We start from the raw sequence: 17,438 nt of genomic DNA on the forward strand, positions 1-17,438 counted from the left end.
TTGTGTCCATCTTTCAGTACTGGGACAGAATCCATATCATGTTGTGTCAGTACTGGGACACACACACACACACACACACACACACACACACACACACACACACACACACACACACACACACACACACACACACACACACACACACACACACACACACACACACACACACAGAGCAGGCCTGGCTCCTTGTCCCACTTCATACCAGTGCTGGCTTTTCAATTTATTATCCAACTATGATGAAAACCTTTAACCAGGCAGTTCTTGATGCCTGCAACCCAACAATTACATGCGAAAGTCAGTTTATTTGTCAGGAGTAGTAGCACTGAGCCATTTTAACCACAATCAAACATTCTACAAACAGAGTCAAGGTGAGGTATCAGTCTCTTGATAGTCCAGGAATTATGCACATCTAAGCTAACAGCTCTGTGAGAGATCTGCCACATACCAACACACATTAGGCTTTCTGATGTTAGGAACCAATGATCTCAATGATGAATATCAACAGCTCCAAAGCCTCTTCTTATCTGAGAACCAGAAAGAACCTTGTGTCTTACAGACTGTTTCCATCGCTTTTTTTCTCTGGCACAAAATGACAGCACACATTGTTAGCCAATTGCAGGGCTTTAGCTTTACTTCTGTTGAAATTGAAACTGAAGTGTATTTTAGCCTTTATTTGTAGACTGAAGCTTTGTCTTATTACAATACATCATATATAGGGCATAATAAGTTGCAGTAAATTCAATTGTTAAATTACTTTTTTGACCAAACAATTCCTTATTCTTGCATTCAATTATTTGTAACCATTTTTAAATTACACGGTATGCTACCAATGTAACTGACTTCAACTGCTCCATTAAGGCCCTCTTCATCATTGTATACAGTAACACAACTTCTCTTCTTCATTCATTAAACTGCTCTTTTCTTTGGAGCCACTAGAGGGAAGCAGAGTCAAACAGCTGGTTTGAGAAGAATCTTCACACCTAAACAACAGGTTGATGGAATGAGCTTTTAGTCCAGTGTGGATGAAGAGAACCACTGAAATGAAAAAAGCAGTCCAGCAACCTGAACCTGACTTAAAGGGTCCAGTCCACCAAAGCACAAGGAAAACCCTTTGATAGGACTACCTGTGTCATCGTGGTGCTGCAGGGGTTAACACTGTTGCCTCGCAGCAGGAGGTGACAGCAGAGTTGACCCGTCCGGGATGAGGTCTACCTCTCAGTCCTCTGTGATGGACTGGTGACCCGTCCAGGATGAGGTCTACCTCTCAGTCCTCTGTGATGGACTGGTGACCCATCCAGGATGAGGTCTACCTCTCAGTCCTCTGTGATGCTATAAAGTAGATAGTGAAGTCACTAGATTATCCAGAGTTTCTATTAAATTAAAGTAAATGATTGATGTGAACAGCACCAACGCAATTACATTCTGCTCTATCAATATTATATTATTACGTGTATTATTATTATAATTATTGTTATTATATTATGCTACTGGGGTGCAGGCAGAACTCTCAGAGATAGACCGCATGTCATCAAATTAATCTATATGGTAGATACACTAAGGTGAGTAAAGAACAGAGTTTTATATTTTGGTGAACTGACCCTTTAAAGCTACAGCAGGCAGATAGTCTGAACTGTCCACCTATTTTAACTGACCCTGACCTTCATCTTAATTCTGGTTTACCAACCAGGAAACACAGTAGATAACCATGAGGCCACTCCATGCTGTCTGTGTGTCAACTGGTTTGCAATCTACTCACAGTTTGCTGGGTGATAAGCACCACTACATCACTGTATCAGCCTTGAGCTGCTTCTTTTTATCACACAATCAAAATCCAGTTTAAAGACCTTCATTACTTCTTACGAGGCATACGTGGGGCTAAAGGCCACGGAACGTCCAGCAGACTAATATTTCACTGTGTCGAATGCTGTTTCTTCAAGAGTTTAGACACATGACTCATGGCTGCTTTTATTTCCTAATTATGATCCAAGTCCTCAAAATTGAATTTATGATCATTATTTAGCTCTCATAATTATGCTTCAGGGCTTTTCCATGATGTAGTTTTTATTCCCGTAATGCAAAGAGTGAACAGTGTCATGAGCGTCAAGCTGAAAGGAAAATCCCATAAATGACTTTCTGATGAAAGGTTCTTCACTTCAGTGATTCTATCATTCCTGATCGTTCAGAGGCAGACAGTTGTGTATTCATCTCCACATCACTCTTCTAGTTGAGTTTGTGAAAGAATGACACACTTCTTTGTCTCTGTGTGTGGCACGTCTTTTTGCTGTTGTTGTTCTGAAGACACAGATGTGATCTACTAGTCACAACACTCACTCCTTATCAGCCAACACATTCTCACTCCCAGCTCATCCAATCCCGTCGCTTGGTTAGTGACCCTAAGCTCCAGTCTACGACGCTCTAGGTTCCCTTCTAGCGTCACTTTTGGACGTGTCAGGGACGGCGTCTCAGTTTCCATTCCTTACATGCTTAGCTTCTTTTCAAAATAAGCTTGCGCCTTCAAGGGAAGTTTGTTTTAGGTAACAACACTATTTAGTCAGTTTTAGTTAAGAGCCTCGTTGACATTAACTTGACAGACTAAAGTCTCACCTCACAACAGAGTGATGAGACTGATGACCGACGTGACAACATTTCAAAGTTAACTTTTAGTTTCACACAGGACATGCGGTCTCCTTGACGACAGTCCTTTACTTTACACACATCAGTGAGCATCACTGTTGCACTGGGTGACATGTTCCCTCATCATCATGAACACTGAACACACACACTTTAGTTTATTTTAACCAAAACCCACACACACCGTCCTGTTGCCACAAATACTCACTGAAGCAGTAAATGTGTATTAATCCGCTGCTGAAAATAGTCCCCATTTATCCCTCCTGATAATTGATTGCATGAAATCAGACAGAACAGTCAACTAGTTACACTCTGTTTAAACTTGTATTTAAGGTCTGGACCCAGGTGTGGTTTCACTGTAGTGAATCCATCTAACTAAGTATATTTCCTCAAGTCCTGTATTTAAAGCTCTAGGCTACTTGTGTACACAACAGCACCGGACCCAGATAGAAATACAAGGCTGCACAAAGAGCTGTCACCAGCACAAACAGGGGTTATTCATATGTTATGTGAGCTGGTGTTTACCTCTCCTCTCTCCCTCACATTGTTACATGTCAGCTAATTCATGTTGAACATGAACTACCACTGCAATTGATTGGCTTGATGTCTCCCTCCAACTTCCTCTTTGTGGGTGGGAAGCCAGTGAGGGCTCTCTTCCTTGTCACTCAGTTAAACATAGCAGTTACTGAATAAACCCACACTCTGTCTGATTGTGTTGCGTTCCATGTCTGCGCATCTAAGATATGAACTGCAGGTCAAAAGTGTCACAAAAGTGTCCCTTTAATTCCTTTGAGAGTGTTCAACAACACAATCATTGGAGCGTAAATGGTCATCATGTACCACACTTTATTGCAACAACAGACAAGACACACAGTCAAACACCATTACAGTGCACTGTTTGCAGCCGACATTTGGCCAGTTGTCGGGTTAGTCTCCAGTCTTTGCTCACTTGGGGTGCGGCGCTCGGCCCCAGCCGGCCCTCTCTCTGGTGTGCAGCCTGAAGTGGGTGTTGAGGTGCGCCGATTGGTTGAAGCATTTCCCGCAGACGTGGCAGCGGAAGGGCTTCTCCCCCGTGTGGATCCGGTGGTGCCTCTTGAGCATGCTGACCGTGGTGAAGCTCTTCCTGCACACCGCGCAGCTGTACGGCTTCTCCTTGGTGTGCCAGCGCATGTGGACCTCCAGCTGGCAGGCGAAGCTGAAGCCCTTCCCGCACTCTTTGCAGCTGTGCCACCTCTGGATGCTCTGGCTGGGGTGAGAGGAGCGAGGGGGCGGTGGCTTCAGGGACCTGACGTTCTTGATCTGCAGCACGTGCGCGCTCGGTTTGCCGTTCGAGCGCAGGAACCCTCTGGCCTGCTGGTCCGTTCTCAGCGTCCTGTGGCTCTTTGTGGTGCCGGCTCGAGAGTCGCCCTGAGCCGCTCTGCAGTTCGAATGAACGGTCACGGAGGGCGGTGACCTGCCGGCCTCCCCGCCGCTCTCTGCCTTCACCTCCCGGGATGTCCGTGGAGCTGGGGACACACTCTGTCCGCCGCATGCTGTTGGTGCCGGCGGAGTTTGGGACCTCTGCGGGGGCTCCACGCGACTGCAGCTTCCTTCCTCCGAGTCGCTCGCTTCTTGAGAACAATCCGTCGGACAGGTGTGGAGGTCTGGCTCTTCTTTGATTTGCGGCAGCAGCAGCAGCTCCGCGCCTCGTCTCCACTCGGTCTCCCGGGGCTGAGCGTCGTCCCGGGGCTGGACAGAGAGGGGCTCTGAAAGATCACAAACATCATCAGTCATGCTTGGCTGTGTTTGTGTTGCTGTGATCTTTTTGCAGGGAAGACCAAAGATGAACTGCTTTCGTCTTTTAGCATGACATGACTTTGTTTTGCTCTTTGTTTCAACCAAACTCCATTCAAAGAAGTAAAAATGAAACACTAAAATATGGTTTACATTTTTGTACCATCTTGTCATTTGCAATGCCTTCATCATTTTAAGTGCTTATTGTAAAAAGATTGCAGATTGAACCTTGAGATCACGCAGGCTATTAGACTTTCAGACCCTGCTCATATGCAGCTTTTCATGGGATTTGTTGACAGTAGGGAACTAAAACATGAGAGTAGTGTGGATTCATCTGCTTATTAAAGATGCTCACTTTACCAGACTAAACAGTGAAACATTATTTAGCCTCAGGGTCTGACCTCCAGTGTTTTAACATTGGCTAGCTCTCTCTTCAGTTCTCAGTCATTCTAATCCATGTTTCTGTTTGCTAATGAGAGCAGAGGCCCACCATTACTTCAACGTGTCCTGTTCTACACAGAGCATTAAGATACCTCCTCCAGCTGATATTGTAAAACTACAATATGTGATATTACTCTGGAATGTGTTTGGACATATGGATGCTACTTGAGAAGTATTTAATTACCCATAAAAAGATAAAACTATTTTAAAAGATCATCGATACATTAAAATGTTATATAAATTTTGTTTCTGTGAAGCCTATACTGAAACAGGGTTCTGTCCATACAGATGGGAAGTTGTATCTACATTTGTTCTTGAAAACAACAAAATGATCATAACAAACTATTGGTTTCTGTAAATTAAAACTGCCTATTAATGTATTTTTCTAATATTTTATTCACAGTGTTATTATTTTAATTAGTTTTGTTTGGTTGTGTTAAAGCAATACAACTAGTGGTTAAAGAGAAGTAAGTACTTTGTTAGGTAAAATATGCTTTGCCTTCAGTAGGCTACCTATATGTGGGCCTGGGTCAGGGATATACACCTGCATGCAACTAGTGTTGTTGGCTCCCGACACCTGGTGGCAAATAGCATCTGCCAAATAAATACACTATTATCACAGCATTATTGCAACATTGATATGTGACATGATTTGCTATCATATCCAGTCCTAAGTCATCCTATAATATCATTGTTTTTAAATAAAACATTCCTGTTTTAAGTATTTGTAGTGGTGATTTGTCAAAGAGAAAAAATCTAATCAAAAACTTGCATAAAAAGGCCACTGATGCACCTTTTCAGTCGGATTTTACTCAGGCAAGAAGTCCAATGTCCAGTCATGATTTGTGGTTAAGGTTGATTTTATTGTAATGATCAAAAGCAAACATTTTTCCCCACAGTGTCTCTTTATCTGCTCTCTTGGTCTGTCATCTTACTCTGGTAAAAAAACAACAACATGTCCCTTCCTTGTGCATCACCTGACACTGACACCCTCCTACCTCTATGCCCTCACCTGGACAAGGGCCCCTTGTGTCAACAAAAATGAATACAAAAATAACAAATAACAAAATAATCACACTAACGAAATAGCTCCAACAGTATTTCAATTCCACTCACATGTTGGAACAATTTTGCGTTTTAACCTGCGTGTAATTTGTAAACCACATTATCTTGTTTCGATGTCTCACAAGACTTTTTAATAATAAAACACTGCTCAGCCTGAAATATTCTCATTGTTTAAGATATGAAACCATCAGAGCCACTCTATCCACCATGTACATACATAAGGTTGATCATGGATCGTTATTATTAACATAGTTTGTAACCCGGATTCGTGGCTGTTCAACTTATGTCTCGTGGTCTGTTTGTATTATTATACTTTAATTATATTATATATACTGTTATTACTGTTGTTGTTGCTGTTGTGCTCCGTTTCTTCAACAGTTGTAGAGAGTTTCCATTTAATAAAAAAAATGAACAAGATGTAATAATAATAATAATGTATGCCCCATGCTGAGCGTCCGGGTGTCAGCTCCAACACACAATCACACCCGTTAGCGACGCTCCGGTAAACCGGACATATTGTGAACGGGGTTTGGCGTGACATTCAGCGCTCGCTGAACAGAGCGTGTGACCGTCAGCGGCTGCTGGTCCTCACCTGGCTGCAGCAGGAGCCGCTGGACGGCTACGTTGAGGAGCCGCTTGAGTCGCTCGTTCTCCTCGTTGGAACGCAGGATTTCGCTCTGGTACTCGGCCACCGTGTTCTTGACGGCGCGGAAGATCTCCTCTGCGGCCGCGGTCAGCCTGTCGTTCAGATACGCGTTCAGCAGCTCCAGTTTGGTCATGTTTTCTGCTCGCTGTCTCCGGGAGGCGTCCTTCTGTTTACATCCAAAACTAACCCGGAAGTAGACGTGTACCGGCCTCTGCGTCACGCTTACGTGATGCCGTGCTGTGTGTGTGTGTGTGTGTGTGTGTGTGTGTGTGTGTGTGTGTGTGGGGGGGGGGGGTCTCCTGCTGTGGGGGTCTCTCCTGCTGTGGGGGTCTCCTGCTGGACCCCACAGCACTGTAGATCCAAAAAACAATGCAGAGTCAATGCATCAGTAGTGAGTGTAATGTATGGATGAGTGAGGAATGTGCAAGTGTTGGAAAAAAAAAAAGCTAAATGTTTATACAAACCAAAACACTAGGAAAGAGGAAGAGTGACGAAGAAAAGGGGCTGATATTTGTTGTCTTTGTGGAGACCAGGTGGAGGGACCAGGTCCCACCAAATCAGGATAACGTCCCTACTGACTGCAGGCTCCTCCAGGAGCAGATGAGTTAGTCCGGAGCAGAAAGGGAGTGGTTGTATCAGCCTATCACTGTATAAGGTTGTGTTTAATGAAGATAGCAGAGACACTATCTGGGACTAGGTAGGGATAGTTCAGCATGCAAGTGCTGGTTTGTGGCCTGGGCATGTCTCAAAGCTGCCATGTGTAGTCTGCTTTGTGTATTCAAGGTAACTTGGGAAGTGACAGCATGCAAACAGAAGATAGAACGCTTCAGTAGGATCTATGTCACTGGTCTTTGATAACAGCTTTTCTTACAGAATAGTCAGTCATATGCATTATTCCTATGTTATCTCCTACTATTACTTTTTTCTGAAATGTGTAAAAAAAAAACTGATCGTTCAATTTAGCCTTAATTTGTTTGTAAGCTTTTTAACAGTGAGTTCTTCTCTTTTCCCAACAGGTGTCGGTTTGGTGTGTTCCTTTTTTTTTTTTTTTAATATACAGCTTTCTTTTAAGGATTAACTGGAATTTCACCCACTCAAATATATACTTTCTACAGTTGCCAGTTTATTAAGAACACCTCGCTGAAACTGCAGTAATGAACATAAACCCTGCAGTAAATCCTCCTTTATGAAGGTTAGAACGCTGTTTTTTTGTTGATGCTTTTCGACAGGTGTTGATTAAACTTTTTGCTCTTTTTGGAGGCTGCAGTTCATGGTGCTTTATAATTGTAGTACAATCTACAAAGAGGTGTTCTAATATTTTTCAGATTTATGTCATCGTTTAAAATCTCATCTAATTAACATACCATAGCTCATATTTACACATACACAAACTGTGATATTTGTTAGTCACCAGTTATACTTTTCTGTTACTAATGAAATATCAACATCTGAGGCTTATCCTCAAAGCTGGTAAAAAGAATTGGCTGAATGCTACTTTAAATCAGCAGTCAATAATTGATCTAGCTGGTCATTAAAAGCATTTTTTTATTACACAGTAATATGTACAAGTGACTTTGAACAGTAAGCTTGCTGGAAAAGGTCAGGACAGAGCCAACACGTATTAAGTCCAAAAAAATGAGTTGATCTTTTCTTGGATCACATTCATAAACCAATGCCAACACAAAAGAAAAGAGGACAACCAAAGTCAGCGTTGTTGAGTTCAAACACAGTGTTTGTCACATTAGGAACATAGAAACATCAGAAACAGTACCTGAGGTGTTCATTAACAAAGCCCAAAGAGCACGCACACATTTATCCCAGAACAGTTGTTTCAAGGGATACCCACTGAATTCTGGTTTATATCAATAAAAGAAACACGTACATTTCCGTCAAACATTATAAAAACAGTAACGAACAGCCACTGGCAGGAGGTGCTCTCCATGAGATCTGAGTGGGAAATCTATAAACCCCATACACCTGATGAATAGAACGACCCCGGCAATAACATGACTGATTAACTTCATGGTGACTCCCCCTCAGACTCTGACCGGAGCTCTGCTGACTGGGTCACCATTTAAATTAAATTTTTGATAGGGTTAACTGTCATAATCTGGGAACTAGCTGGGCATTAGCAGCGTTGAACCACTCAGATATAGAAAAACAAAAACACAAGCAGTATTGGGGCACTACAGGCTCCTGAAGTGCAGCAGGATTCATTATTTCTGTTCTCAGCTTGCTCTTCCCTTTGCATACACAGTATACAGATAGGACTTAAAAGACACGTTCATCAAGATTTAACGTCCTCAAGGACCCCTGCTGAAGTGATGATGTTCTTAACATCTCCCAGCACCAAAGCTTGTCTTTCCACTTTCTCTTTTCAGGACCTGAAAAGTTTATAATCATGAACAGACATGATAAAACAATAATCTAAGCCCTGCAGAAGATGTTGGGGTGAGCAGATGATCATTTGGGCAGGAAATGAAAAAGGAGAGAAGATGTGTCTAAAAGGTAAAGTAAAACAAATATGAACCCAAAGCTTAAAATAAATTCTTTTTTTTCTTAACACTCTGTAGTGGGGGGGGGTCTTCACTTCTTGTGAACAAGACAAGGTTGTGGGCGAGTAGTATGCTGTGCTGGATGGGGCCCTCAGCTGTCAATCATCTCGGACAGCTCCTGCAGCAGGTCGTCCTCTCCGATGCCAGGGTCCACGTCTTCCTCCAGGTGGTCGTCGGTGAACTCGTTGATGAGCTCCTCAAAGTCGTCCATGGCTGAGGTGGAGGCAGCAGTGCTGGAGGTGGAGATGGTGCGGGTCCCGGCTACGCTCAGTCTGCGGGACTTGGGCTGAGTGGGGGTCTTCGGGACTGGGCTGTGATGAGAGAAATGGGGCGTTATTTATTTAGTGACCGACAATGCTGCGTTCATGTCAGATGAATAAAAAACGTCAGAACAATTACCATCAACTTTCACTGGGATTGTCTCATTTTCTAGAAACAATTTCTAAAATGGCCAAGGATTTTTACAATATTTTTATTACTGTGAAAATACAGCTTTGTAAGTAAAAAGCAATGTAAAGGATGTGAGGTAAAGTTGTGTGGGAAAGGTTTTGTTGTCTTATGACAGCATTAAACACCGATGTATCGGAGACCTTTATGTTAAATAAATCTGTAAATATTTTGGAAGAAAGCCTGATTGGACTTCAGAATCAGAAATCCATAGCCCTGACTTGAGGGGAGATCATCTCATGTTAAAACTTCAAGTTCAAGCCCTAAGCTCTCGGCGAGCCTTTACCTTTGGGGGACTGTACAGGCCTCACTGGCGGCAGCAACATTGACGGTCTGCTTGGTGTCTTGGCTCAGACTCTGTTTGAAGACGGGGACAGTCTGGAGGTCCTCTCTTAGTGGGCTGCAGCCGGAGCCTGAGTCCAACAGGGTGCTGGGACTCCGGGGAACAGCAGAACTCAGCTGAGCTTCTGCATTGGAGGACGGGAACTCCTGACAATGGAAGAAAAGTTACCAGAGGTCAGTAACAGCACTAGATTGTTTAGTATAAATTCTTCTTTAAACTTAGGATACATAAGATAAAAATGTAAAGAACTGTTTAAGTGGTCAAAGAATAAATAAACATGTCAATGTGTTAAGGACGTGGTGAGTAGAAATGTTTAAATATAAAGTGATTAATAAAAACAATTACCTGTCTGTCTCTGCACCCCGTCTCCTGCTGTGGATCCTCCAGCACTGTGGAGGCGCTGTTCAGAGGTTTGACAGCAGCGACAGCAGATCGCTCCGCTCCCCTCCTCTTCTGACCTGGCTTCACCTGCACTGCAGGCTTCACGACGGACGGCTTCACGTTCAGCTTGGGCCTCACTGAAAAGGAGGCAAAGTCTCAGTGATGAATAGAGTGCTCTGAGAAACAGGTCCAAATCTACAGTGGGTCCAAAAAAAAGCACGGGTTATAAAATAAAATAAGCATGATTGTTAAAGATGCAATACCTTTGGTGTCTGCAGAGTGTTCTGGAGATGTCTTGTGACTATTTATCAGTGTTTTATTAGAAGGGCGGGCCTGTGCAGCGGGACCCTGAGGAGCCGCTCTGTCCTGCTGGGCTGGTGACAGTGCGGTGGAACTGCTTGTGTTTTTGTCTGGGACCTCCCTGGAGCGGCTGGGGCTCTGTGAGTCGGACTCAGCCTCCGATGAAGAAGAGCTCTGCTTCACAGGGACTGAGGTCGCAGCTTTGGCGGCAGCGCCCCTCGCACCAGGAGTGGTGCTGTTCAGAGGGGAAGCAGCCTTGGATTTGAGGAGGATCGGTTTACCAACGGTGAGCTTTTTGGTGGAAAGGGTAGAGTCAGGGGCCACAGTGGTGGAGGAAGGTGATGAAGAGCCTGAGAACGTCAGGCTGACTTTGGCAGGAACCTTCCTCTTCAGGGTTTCTTCATCGCTGTGTTTTTGAGCAGGCTCTGCTTCTGCTGACTCTCTGGCCTGCTCCTCCATTTCCTGCTTGCGGAGGCGTTTTCCCGCATGATCTCCTCAAAGGTCTTGACCTTGACATTGTTACTGGTGGCGGCAGTGGTCTAGAAAGATACAGGAATATTACCATCAGGTATAGTCAACACAATAACAAGCAAACCACAGGCAATACTGCAGCGTCAGTTACCTCAGGAGCAGCAGGAGTTTTCACCGGCTTCTCTGTCACTTCAGTACTCTTCTCTGTTGTGACGTTGCCTGCTGAATTCAACATAAATCTCATGTTAGAAATTCAAAAACATGGCATGTAAATGCAAATTCAAAATGTACTTAAATCTAAAAAGACATTTGTCATCACATAGGGAACAAAAGTATAACAGCATAGGGTGCTGTCTTACTTTGGGATTTGAGTTTCTTGACGCGCAGCAGGCGAGGCTTCTTAGCATCGTTCTCAGTATCAGAGCTCTTCTTGTTTTCAGCCTTCAGGGTCTGCCGAGCCTGGATCTTTGCTGCCTTCTCCTTGCGGATCTCCTCCAGTGTCTTCACTCTAACCTGACCCACGTTTGTAGCCTCGGGATCTGGACCCGCTGTGTTAGACTCTCCCTGGCTCTTCTTAGGGTCGGGGTCCTGTTCTTCCTGCCTTTTCTTCTTGGTACGGGGGATCTCCGAGACTGTCTTGACGTGGCTGATGGAGTCGTCCCTGATGGTGATGGCTCTCTTGACACCCTTGGTGGTTTTGGTTTTGCTGATTTCTGGAGCCACGGCTGAAGGATTTTCTTTCTGGCTCTGGGACTGAGACTTTGCAGCCTTCTCCTGTCTGATCTCCTCCAGTGTTTTGATGCGAATCTGCTCAGGAGCGTTCTTTGGCGCCCTGTCGGTCTCAGCTTCTGGGGAAGATGGAGGAAAACAATTAATGTTATAGTCAACATGCATGCACAACATCTTTCCAAAAAGAATTATGGAAAATGTCAGCCTCTCACACAAGTGAAACTTCTTACCTGGTTGAGTGGAAGCAACAGACACCGGCAATCCAAGTCTGTCCCTAATAGGCTTCAAAGCTGTAAGAAAGAAACGTAAAGAAATATTTTTTTCCTTATGAGCTCCAACCTTAAAAACAACAACCTGTTTATACACACATTTCACCCAATGATCATCATCAGGATCTGAGTAAAATGCTACAGGTGGTGTTCAGTGAATACCAATGAACTAAAGCCCCAACTCCAGCGTTTTGACTGCAGAAATCGGGGTCCAAATTAAGTTCTGGGGAGATATTAACCCCCCCCAAAAAAGGTCCTGGTTGGGGGTAGACCCTCTGAAGGTACAGATACTTTCAGGATGGGGTTCATACAGATGACTCCTGCTGATTGGTCAAACACACACAGCGATGCTGCTTTAACTTGTGTACCACTTCATTCATTAAACTCATTAAAGGAAATACTCAAGTATTGATTTAGGACCTTTTTAGGGCGAGGGGAGAGCATTATCTTTGTTTCATGACACTTAAAGTAAAGTTTCCCAACTAAGTTTTAAAAATCAGAGACTTTACTTCTGGGTAGAAAACTGCAGTTTGATGTGTGGATGACTGTTGATGTGTCCTGACACTCACCTTTCTGAGGGGGCATTAATGGCTCTTCTTCATCTACAACTCTGCCCAGACGCCCAGCCAGACCCCTTCTTAGTGGGCCTCCTTCACCAGATATCACATCTACAGCGAAGACAAGTCATGAGCTTCTAATCTGTGCAATCACTGCTAGCGCTGGCAAATCTGTCGATAAAATGGAACAAGAGTGCACACTTACCGTTGTTGGGCATCTTCCTTCCAAGTCTTTCAGCCAAACTCCCTCGTGGTCTTCCAGTTTCTTCAAAGATGAGTGGGCCTACATTAAAAGGGTGAAAACAAGGTAATCGTGATTCAATTTCTCTTTAGGACCAAAAGTAACGGTATTTTCAGAATATCAACATTAACATTATTCATTAGTTATCATGAGTGGAAAATCCAGACCAGATCATCAGATGAGAGACAGAGTCTAGTAAGATGCTGCTTCAAAGCAACCATGAGCAGTATATTGCAGTGCAAAAAGCCTGAAATGAAGCTACCATGATCCAGGTTATCTGGATTCATTTTTAGTAAGACCCCCAGGCACTGATATTTCTTTAAAACTGATCATACATTAAAATGTTTATGCTAGCAGTGTCAATGTGAGCAAATTCCTAAAAAACATTATCCACACTACCCTAAGAACAAAAGATCTAATATGAAATGAGTAAATCTGGGAGGATGAATGACTCAGAGTTGGGTATCCAACTCCCCGCAATTCTGACATTTCACATATTCCTGTTTCTTTTTGTTTTTTTACCATCTCCCGCCTCGTAGAGAGTTGGTCGAAACAATGACTGGATGTTTTCTTTCTCGCCATTGGCCGAGGCATCAGGACTCTGGATGGGGTAACCAGCTCTCTTCATGCTGGCCTTCAGAGCCTTCCTCAGCCGAATCTCCTCAAGGGTGCTGACTCCAAAGCTCAGCGAGTCATCTGTAGAGACACGACATTTCCCCATCAAAAACACATAATTCCATAAGGGTCATACCGGATTACGAGATGTACAGCTTCAGTTATTTATTATGACAAATCATGTTTATAAAATGTGGTCTCACCTGATTTAGCTAGTTTCCTAGGAGAAGGACCGACCTTTCCGTCCTCTCCCTCCTCTGAGAACTGGTCTGGAAACATAAAGTCTTGTGAGTGGTAAAGACCACAGAGAATATCTGTCTCAAAATAAGGACTAGACGAGACAGAGAATTCATTTTGGGATCAAATCTAGTTTACCATCTTCATCCTCGTCATCATCTGCTGGATTAATCACCACTGGTGGGTGGGTGGGGCTTGGTACTGGCTCCTGAGCTTCTGTCTTGATGACGCCTCTGATCTGTGGATTGGCTGCTGTGGGGAGAGGGGCAGCGGGCGAGGGGGCTGGTTCTTCATGTGGCTGTTCCTCTGTTTTGCTTAGACCTGAGAAAATAACATTGATTTTCATACTGGTTTTTTTTACAGGTGGCTTAAAATGATCTTAAACTCTCTACATCTGAATTATTAGTGCGTTGACAAAGAAAAGTCTCCTCACTTTTATCAGGTGGGACAAACATGCCATCGATGCAGCGCGGCCTTTCATGGAAGAAGGCACAGTAAGGCTTCTGGCAGCCGGCTGGCTGGTTCTCCCAATAACAAGATATCTCCTTTCGGTTTTTCTGTTTTGATGAAAGAGATAAACAACATGTTATAGCATGCATGGAGGACATGGACTGATCACATCTCGATCGGATCATGTTATTGCTTTAAATCTGTGGCTTTTGACTGCAATTTATATAATCTCCGATAACATGGAAGAAGAGCAGTATTTCAATTAGACCCATCTTTAAGGCAAGCACTCAGATTACGTATCTACAGTGGAAAAGCAGCTTGACTTGATTAAAATGTATTATAAATAACAGATGAAGCTTACCAACAATGTACAAACATTATTTTTTTATTGTAAGTAACAACTGTTTATGTAAGTAAATAATAACCAAAGTCTTTAATGGATGGTGTTCATTATAATGTAGCATAGTGACAGGCTTTTGTGTGATTGCCTTTACAGTACATGAAGTGTTCCTCCCAATAGGCCCAGGGGCATGAGTCTCCCATTAGCCTGGGCCAGGAGCTCCTTCTGGCCCAGGCAAATGGGAGACTTTTTCTACCCTTTGTTAATGAACAGTCAAAACACACACACACACACACACACACACACACACACACACACACACACACACACACACACACACACACACAGTCTCGAGTGGGCAAAGCTTGAAGGATACATCTGAGCTTTCTTCAGTTTAGACATTTTATTCAAACAATGCATACCGTGATCTCCATGTGGCGAAACTTGCAGACGGTACGGAAGCAGCGTCCCTCCTGCCAGAGGTTGCAGACAATCTCACTTCCCATAGCTGCCTCACAGTGTCTGAATGGGCAGCTGTCTCCCTGCACGGTAAAAGAAACACACTAAGACCTCGCTCTTCCTGCTCACCACCAGTCACTTTACGACTGGTTACACTATGTGTGAACACATGAGCTGTGTGCTCAAACATTGCTTACTTTGGCGCAGGTGGAATAGTAAAAGAAGTAGCAGTCGTCTCCATGGTTGGTCATAGTAATGCTGGTCTGCGTCTTGATTGGCAGAGATGGTGAGGTTACGACCTTAAACCCAGCAGCTGGTTCACTTCAGGGCAAACAGGACAGAGCACAGCAACACATCACTAACAGAAGCATTACTAACATGTCTGCACATGCACAACAAATACCAAGAAGACTACATGTAGTTACTTTTTTCATTCAAAATAGAATGACTTGTTCTACTTGTACATTTGGGACTCTTACTGGAATAAAGTACAAGATCATCCCTACTACTTACTGCTCATCTTATTTCCAATGAAGATGACCAGTAAACCTTTACACATGTATTTTTGAGACTTAAATAAAAACGTCATCGGTACAAATAAGCTACTGCTGATTTTGTTCCTACTATTGTGCGAAATTTACCTGAGGTGGCTGAGAAGTTGTCTCCCTCTTGAGTGCACTGCTGGTAGGGTGTCTCCCTGGTGGTATGGAGTCCTGAAGGAACACTTGATCCGTGAGATAAGAGGAAAGGGGGGGCGGGTCGCCCAGAGACACTTGTCTTCCTACGACATCCCTTTTCTCAGACTCTCTGAGATATCTTTATCTCCGCCAGACTGCTAAACATTACTGATGGTGAATGCAAGAGTCCTTTGGATATTTTTTTTATTATTTTTTATTAATTGGTGAGACTAATGAAATAAAGAAATAGGGGGGGAGGCATAAACAGCCAGAAAAGCAAAAAAAATGGATCCAAAAATGCTTAAATTGATGTGGCCAAAAAAGGGATGGATGGTAGGTGGAAAAACAATCCTCAGCTTCTTCGTGGACTTGATGAAATTTTGCACACCTGGTAACATGTGGGTGAAGGCAGTAGGGAAAAAAATATGGGCAGGATATTCAAGCCTCTAGAGATTTTCAGCCATTGCTGAAAAGAGAGAAAAAAAAAATCTTCTGCCACTGTATTCTCATGAGGGGCAAGCTATCCGTATCCAGGGATCCCCACAAAGGGCCAAGTGGATGGTTTTAAACCTACAAATCAATCAAAAACACTCCCCAGGGAACTGAAAAGGTGTTATTAAGAGACAGACAGTTGTGCACAAATATATAGGAGACAGTTGGACATTTCAATACAGAGGTAATGTATAGTGAGACAGATATGCTCTCAATCATGGCTCCCGAGCGATCTAGAATTTAGTGCCAACAGGGCTCCATGTCAGTGGACAGGCTCATTGTCTTTACACCATCTACCCATGGTTATATATATATATATATCTTAAGTATTTAATTCAGAATAAGTAACAACTAACGATAACTTTGCGCTGTTTGGGAGTCCAGACCTGGGTTGTTTATCTTTCCTAAACATGGAGGCCTTGGTTCGACACTGATGATCCGCCTGAAGTCCAGCTCTGGCTTCCATCTTAATGAACAGGACAATGCTCTCTACGGACACAAGATAGCACTTACACTGAAATAAGGATTCACAAAAGGTTCTAAAGTTACTAACTCGCTAAACAAGTAACGTTACAACAAATAGTTCTCCTTGAGCCAAAACCACACAGTCGTTATTCTGACGGTACAGGCTACAGGCACAAACATCCGAGTAGGCTGACGTTAACCAAAAGCGGCCAATAACATACTCGGCAGGTCACCTTCAGTGTTGGTTCGAGGTGTGTATGGTCAAAGCTTAAAACCCCAAGACAGTCAAGAAAACAATCAGATACTTACTGTTGAGTTATAAAAAAAAGTAGCCCAAAGTTAGCAGGAACGAACTACGAGCGACGCCCCGCCGTGTTGGAAAGACACTACAGCTACTAAACGGAGATCAGCAAATATTAGATTACGTTACATAAAGACACCGAATGATGTTAGCTACGAATACAAAAGCGTGACTCTGGATTGGATTGTCAACCTGGCCAATACTTGATATATCCTGCTCATTTAGTTTAGGGTTATTTTAGCTCTAACGTCCCCTAGCAGAGGCCTAGCTGAACCTCCTCGTTAGCGTTAAGTTAATGTTAGCTAACCCGAGCTAATTGACGGCTGTTGACGTTTGCATTAGACGGATTTCATTGGTTTAACACTACAGTGTAACAGCTGGAGGAATTATGTTAACAAAACAACGCGGCGTTAATTACCAGTTTCAGTATTTTAAAAATATTTAAAAGTTGAATAATGTTGGAAAGATCCCATCCGGGTTCGTTGACTGCCGCAGACGCACGACGAGACCACAGTAAAATGGCGGCGGCGGGGATGAAGCAGGAGGAGCTCTG

At 43.5% G+C, this 17,438-nt stretch overlaps 2 protein-coding genes across 2 annotated transcripts; both read right to left on the reverse strand.

The window, feature by feature from the left end:
* Window positions 1-2,577: 2,577 nt before the first annotated feature.
* LOC129106192 (zinc finger and SCAN domain-containing protein 22-like) lies at window positions 2,578-6,733 on the reverse strand. The gene is made up of 2 exons (XM_054617544.1): window positions 6,503-6,733; window positions 2,578-4,376 (listed from the first exon to the last, which is right to left on the reverse strand). The coding sequence occupies exons 1-2, from the start codon at window positions 6,687-6,689 to the stop codon at window positions 3,577-3,579; spliced, it is 987 nt and encodes a 328-aa protein (XP_054473519.1). The 5' UTR covers window positions 6,690-6,733; the 3' UTR covers window positions 2,578-3,576.
* A 1,351-nt stretch (window positions 6,734-8,084) lies between these two features.
* zc3h11a (zinc finger CCCH-type containing 11A) lies at window positions 8,085-17,435 on the reverse strand. The gene is given in 20 exon segments (XM_054616544.1): window positions 8,085-9,422; window positions 9,845-10,047; window positions 10,247-10,419; window positions 10,546-11,064; window positions 11,067-11,121; window positions 11,205-11,272; window positions 11,413-11,901; window positions 12,013-12,072; window positions 12,621-12,719; window positions 12,814-12,891; window positions 13,372-13,545; window positions 13,668-13,733; window positions 13,840-14,022; window positions 14,135-14,258; window positions 14,914-15,033; window positions 15,148-15,271; window positions 15,592-15,663; window positions 16,506-16,608; window positions 16,894-16,979; window positions 17,304-17,435. Coding segments are annotated over 18 exon segments (2,907 nt in total). The 5' UTR covers window positions 16,586-16,608; window positions 16,894-16,979; window positions 17,304-17,435; the 3' UTR covers window positions 8,085-9,202.
* Between the last annotated feature and the right edge of the window lie 3 nt (window positions 17,436-17,438).

Source organism: Anoplopoma fimbria, chromosome 17, assembly GCF_027596085.1.
Source record: "Anoplopoma fimbria isolate UVic2021 breed Golden Eagle Sablefish chromosome 17, Afim_UVic_2022, whole genome shotgun sequence".
NCBI lineage: Eukaryota > Metazoa > Chordata > Actinopteri > Perciformes > Anoplopomatidae > Anoplopoma > Anoplopoma fimbria.